Source organism: Tachypleus tridentatus, chromosome 7 (genome assembly GCF_004210375.1).
Source record: "Tachypleus tridentatus isolate NWPU-2018 chromosome 7, ASM421037v1, whole genome shotgun sequence".
In the NCBI taxonomy this organism is placed as follows: Eukaryota; Metazoa; Arthropoda; class Merostomata; order Xiphosura; family Limulidae; genus Tachypleus; species Tachypleus tridentatus.
In genome coordinates this window covers 24,058,023-24,064,280 of record NC_134831.1, presented here as the reverse complement: position 1 = coordinate 24,064,280, position 6,258 = coordinate 24,058,023, and the positions used below count along the sequence as shown (strand labels likewise).

Genomic DNA, 6,258 nt, shown 5'->3' with positions numbered 1-6,258 from the left:
TTCTAAACAACGTAAACCCATTGGCTGAGGTGTAAATCTAATGATTTTACAACAGAAAACAAACTAACAATATATTTGTATAGCTATAGTGTTGTGATTTATTTGTAAAATCAGATACGATTTTAATTTTGCAGAGTATGTTTAATTCGTGACAGAGGGTAAGTTTTTGTTGAGAACAAAAGATTACAAAACCTTTTGAATTACATGGATAGCTAGGTGTGCATTGGTATTGGCTTGATTTCATTTGCCAATGTAAGGGGTTGATATGTAGTTGTATTTTCTTCCCCATTTGAACCGGTTTTCTGCATTATCTGTGAAGTTCCGTTTCCCGGAAAATGAACTACAGTTTTTTAGCGTGGTGTTTCCATTTCTAGCATTCATGTGCACGGTCTCTTTTGGTAACATTACGTGTGATGGTGTAAACATAAGATCTGCCACGTTATTCCAACAGCTGTTTGGGGTGTATGCAGGTATATACTAATATTTCTATGCTATGTTAAAACTACAAAGGGAGATACGTGAGATTGCGAAGGTAAATTGTGTAGTGGAAAAGTAACTGTATAAACAGGCGCTCTTTCTTCTCACTTCATTTCTCAATTCGTCAAAATGGACTCAATACATAAGTTAACCACAGTAACAAGTAGAAACTACAGTTCAACTGATCAAGATGATACATTGTTACAGGGTAAGTTAATTTGTAGTTTTTAAAGTGACCAAAACAAGGAGTAAAAATTTTGACGCACTAAAGTATACGTGATGACACAAAATTGATGATTTGTCAGTTTTAATCACGTCAACATGCATTCCTTCCATGGAATATCAATCCCAATGTGTAACGAGTCAAGTGTGAACTTGCTAAAAATATTATGTTTTTAAAACTTAACGTAACAACCTTTAACAAATTGTTACAGGCTGGTTGCGAGAGTATTATTTGTTTCTAGTGATATCCCGTTAAGCTTCAGACAGAATATTTCAAAACAACAGCAGACTTCGCCCAGAAAATTTATGAGGATTATGTAAAACAGATAATAGGACTAGATATTATTTTTAGTGTGTGAATAACAAGGCTGTAAAGTTTCTGAACAAACAAGCAGAATCTTTATTTCAACAAGAAAAAGAAGTGTTCCCAGACAAAACAAGTCGACTGTCCTTCCTCTCTTGCCTACCATGACCAGGTAGTTAAGGAACTCGACTCATAATCCGAGGGTCGCGGGTTTGAATTCCACGACCAAATATGCTCGCTCTTTCAGCCGTTGGGTGTTATAATGTTACAGTCAATCCCACTATTCGTTGGTAAAAGAGTAGCCCAAGAGTTGGCGGTGGGTGGTGAAGACTAGCTGCCTTCGTTTTAGTCTTACACTGCTAAATTAGGGACGGTTAGCGCAGATAGCCCTCGTGTAGCTTTGCGCGAAATTCAAAAACAAACCAAACCTTCTTCTCCTAGTTGGGCTTTAGTTTTGTTGCTTCTTACTCTAGAGTAGGGGTGGACAACTTATTTTTCATAGTGACTATAACTGTGGCTAATAAAAATAACACTGGCCACACCGTTAAAAAAAGTTGAAAGATGTCAGTTTAATCAAAATCATTGCATTTCAACTAACCTTCAATGTGAACAATCATGAAGGGTTTCATCAACAAGTTTCATGAAGTTTGGCTTAATATCTATGCTCAATGAGCATCTTAGCTCTGCCTCTAAATTTATGTCAGTAAGCTGAGAACTCTATCTAGATTTGAGAAAATCTAGCATAGAAAATGTTGACTCACACACCCATGTGGATCCAAACATGGAAAATGATTTTGAAATTGCTATCTTCAAATTTGGAAGACTCTCATTTATCAGAATAGTGAGCCCCATTTCTCTGTTTACCTTTTATGTGTTCTACACTTTGTAGGGTAAGCATCTCGTCTTCAAATCCACACTTACTCAACGACAAGAAAGACATTATTTCCTTATTGAAATTTCCCAAGTCAAATTGAAAGGGATCATGTAAAAATTCAAATATCAATTTCATATGTTTAAATTTGGAAAAAAGTGATTCAAGTTTTTGAGATATGATTTTGATCTAGTTTATACAGAGATCATCTTTAGCATCAGAGAAATTATAGTCCTTATTATTTTCTAGAAAACTATTCAACTTTTCAAAATCTGTCAAATCATTCTTTTGTAATTGTTCCGCAAGGAAGTTTAGCTTTAATTGAAATTCATGAATAGACTATGATTGCTCGCTTATTACTTTACCTCTTCCCTGAAGCTTCGTATTCAAGTTATTCAAGTGAGCCATCATTTTCACAAAAATATCCTTCAGATTTTTCAATTCATCACTTTTAGACATCTGAGCACATAAATTTTCCTGATTACTTTCTTTTATATACTCACGCGAGATTCTCGAACGCTTAACAATGTTCGAAAATACGCTAGTGTTATCATAAACCAAATATTGTTGATTCTCTCTCTCGAGAATTTTCTACAAATCCAGAGAACAGGCAGGACTTGTCCAATATAGATCCAACCATATACGTCACATGCATAAAAACAAGTATTTGTTTTTGAATTTCGCTTAAAGCTACACGAAGAAAGGAAGCTAGTCATCACCCCCCTCCGCCAACTCTTGGGTTACTATTTTACCAACTCATAGTGGGATTGACAGTCACTATATAACGCCCCCACGGTTGAAAGACAAACATATTTGGTGTCATGGGAATTCGAACCCGCGACCCTCAGGTTACGAGTCGAACGCCTTAACCCATCTGGCCATGCCGGGCCCGCATGAAAACAAACGTAGGCATTAAATTACATGTATAACAGTATATCTGATACACCTCTCTCATTAGAGAATTAAAAAATTGACGTTAGACAATTTTTAACTGAGATGTTATATTTACAAAATTATTGCAAACAATACATTGTCACATAATTATGATAATCATGACAATATATAACAGAGTCAATAGAAATAACCTTATGATAATAATATTACATAGCACATGAAGATGCTTAAACACAAATGTAATTTTTTTGGGTCAACACAATCAGTAATCACACAACTGAGGTGTTATTTGAAATCTGGGATAGGTTTTAAAGGAGTAACAGAAATGTTCATTAGGTTACCAGCTAAATGACATGTAAGACAAATTAAAAAAAACACACATTAATATCTAATTTTTGACCAAAAGATATGTCTCATAATTTTGTCACACTTCTTGTTAACACATAGGTGACCTCCTATTGGAAGTTCATGGTTAACTTTCACTTATAAGCGTTTGGAACAAAGATTTGATAAATTACAGCCCAGTCCTCTTAAGCAGGCACATTTGGTGGTCACCATTTTTGATAAAGTAATCATTTTAAGCTTTCTCCAGTTCATCTTTCGGGAGTGTTTATTTAAATAATAATAGAGCTGCGGATCCTTTACTTGCTCATTGATCAGTTTTAATCTAGCAAATGGAACTTTACCAGGTGAAACAGATCCCTCACATTCATTATTGTCACTCACCAATGAATTTTCAGTAGGATCGGGTCTAATAAAATGTCTGAGACAAATCCATTAAATGTTTCTTTGAACACATCTTTATTATTTGTTTTTAGTTTAATTTTTATCCTGAACTAGAGTCACAACATATGAGAAAAACATGTCTGGATTACCCTCAACAACAACATCACCCTTAGATGACACAGTGAATGGCTCGCTTATCATCATAGGTGCAGCAACAACCTTTCTTTCAGCTAAATCGTTTCTCAACAGCAATGATAGCACACAACGTTTGTATTCGTCAGTTAGACATAATTGTCTTAGTTTGTCGAAACTATTGCTAATATGCATAGAATTACACTATCGATCAAAATAAATCTCTTTTTTCGTGGGCAAATCCTATATAAAGTTTGGCTATCTTGCTTGCGATAACCTGGAAACTTTTAGTGATAAGCTTCCGGTACTAACTCGTATGGTTTGAGAATAGTTGCGTTAACCTTGTTATAACCCATACAGTCTTCCAGAGAGAATTTGTTTTTTGTTTTTTCATTTCGCACAAAGCTACATGAGGGCTATCTGCGCTAGTCGTCTCTAATTTAACAGTGTAAGACTAGAGGAAAGGCAGCTAATCATCACCACCCACACCCAACTTTTTTACTAACGAATAGTAGGATTGACCGTCACATTATAATGCTCCCACGGCTGAAAGGGCGAGCATGTTTGGTGTGACGGAGATTCGAACCCGCGATCCTCAGATTACGAGTCGAGTATCTTAACCACCTGGCCATGCCGGGCCAAAACACAAAGCTGCTCAATGAATCTGTGGTCTGCTCACCACGGGTATCGTAACCCGGCTTCTAGTTTTGTAAGTCCACAAATATACCCCTTTGCCAATGCCGGGCTGGTGTTTAAAAATCATGAATATAGATAGTTGGCGGGATTGAAGAAGTGGTTAATTCAAAAAAAAAACGTTAGAAGTCAGACTTCCTTAGCGAAAGTTTTTTTAATATCCTATAACTTTTAAAATGTAGCTTTGGAGAGCAAGTTTATTAATTTTATTATATTTTAATAATTTGGTGCATTGAAGTTTATTTTCGTTATATCTGATGACAAGTGATGAAAGAGAGAAATAACTGGCGCTTCATAACAACTGGTAAAAAAGTGAATATGAAAACCGGTAATGTTAGAATTGTTTAGTGTGACTAAGAAATTATCATCTGTTATATGTCGTTGTATAGTGTAATCTCATTTTACGAAAAGGTATGATCTTTGTATAGAGGCGGAATCCTTGAGTTAGTTTAAATATACATACTAGTTGTCGGGGCACATTTTTATATTTATACAATAATTTGATAGTGATAATGAACGAACAAGGGAGCTCGAGCTCGTATCATGTACCTGACGATGTTGCATTTTTGACAGGTAAGACCAGTGTTACTGCATTTTTTGGGTCTTATTTAGTCACATTTAAAGGAGATTCAGAAAATGAACCCAGTAGTGTGCAACAGTAGTTTTATAGTGTCACAGGAATTTGCACTAAGATATTTAATTAAGAATTGGTAAAAGCTGGCTAAGTATATTATAGCAGCTATCACCTGAACATAGGAGAAAAATAATTTTTTTTTTATTATTATTATACACATATCCATGCCCTTCTGGTGTTTCAAGTGTTCCAGTATTGGACATAACTACATCATTAATTAGCAGGTTGATGAGGGAGAACATGTTTATATGAATATTTGGGCTACCTGCAGTAACCATTAAGTTGGCTTTTATTTTTTTTAACCTGTGTCTAATGAGGCAGTGTTGTTTACGTACACTGTAGGGCTGTTCCAAGCTTCACCTTCTACGACCAGAGCATAGTCATACAAGATGGAGCTGTGTGTGTACTTTTCGTATCTTGTGACATTTGGAGTCTTCCTTCTTGAAACCTTTACCCATGTGATAAATATGTATATGCTGGTTATTTAGTTATTAATAAAGAAAATGTTTGAGCTTTATTCAGCTGTTTCATTTATTTTCTCTAACAGAATATTTATTTTAGTGGAATAATAACATCTGATTGTGGATGATTTGATATTTATGTTTTACTTTTAAATTGTGTATGGAATGAGAATGGCATACAAGATTTTTTCTCGGTTATTATTGTACCTGGGCTTTAGATGGTAATCAACTGATTTAATTCTGCTATTATTTTTAAGCTGTATACTGTTCACTGCTATTTAACTTGTTCAGAATTCAAAATCAGTAGTTTGGAAGAACCTTTTGCTCTCTTATAATGAAAATCTTAGTTTCAGCTCAATAAATAGTTTGAGTTTGTATGAAATTTCTGGAAAAAAAAGTAGTTATCATCAAACAGTCAAAAATTAATGTGAAATTATTAATAAGCTAGAATTAGAGGTCCAAACATAAGTTAAAAATAGTATGTTCTAGAATATTAATGTGGAAGGAACTGCTATTCAAGTAAGAACTGATGACTGTGACTTTGGTTTGTGAAACCTGTACTATGTTATAATTTTGTTTTGAAATTCAAAATGTAAGAAGTATTTCAGTAACACGATTCATGTTGTTATTTTAATTTTCTTGACATTGTATTTTTGTTTAAGAATAAGTCTGGCATCGTAACATTTATTAACAGGTATTTCAAATTTTACTTGCATTGTATTTTGACTGGAGAAGGCCCGAGAGATATGGATAAAATATTCTTGAAAAAACATCAGATAGTGATGAATTTATTTACTTAAAATAGGTATGAACTCTGTTCATTACTGCTGGTAGACTAGCTTTT

The 6,258-nt window shown here is 34.4% G+C and overlaps 1 protein-coding gene across 3 annotated transcripts in view; it reads left to right on the top strand.

Annotated features, from left to right (window-relative positions):
* The first annotated feature begins 333 nt into the window (after positions 1-333).
* LOC143255312 (endoplasmic reticulum aminopeptidase 2-like) overlaps positions 334-6,258 on the top strand; it is a 120,711-nt gene continuing 114,786 nt past the window's right edge. The window contains exon 1 of one of the 3 annotated variants that reach the window (XM_076510773.1): positions 334-470. In XM_076510773.1, the coding sequence (XP_076366888.1) occupies positions 380-470 (91 nt within the window). In that variant the 5' untranslated portion in view covers positions 334-379. Of the gene's footprint in view, positions 686-4,580; positions 4,893-6,258 lie in introns of those variants that run through there. The other 2 variants (XM_076510774.1, XM_076510775.1) reach the window with 2 other exon arrangements.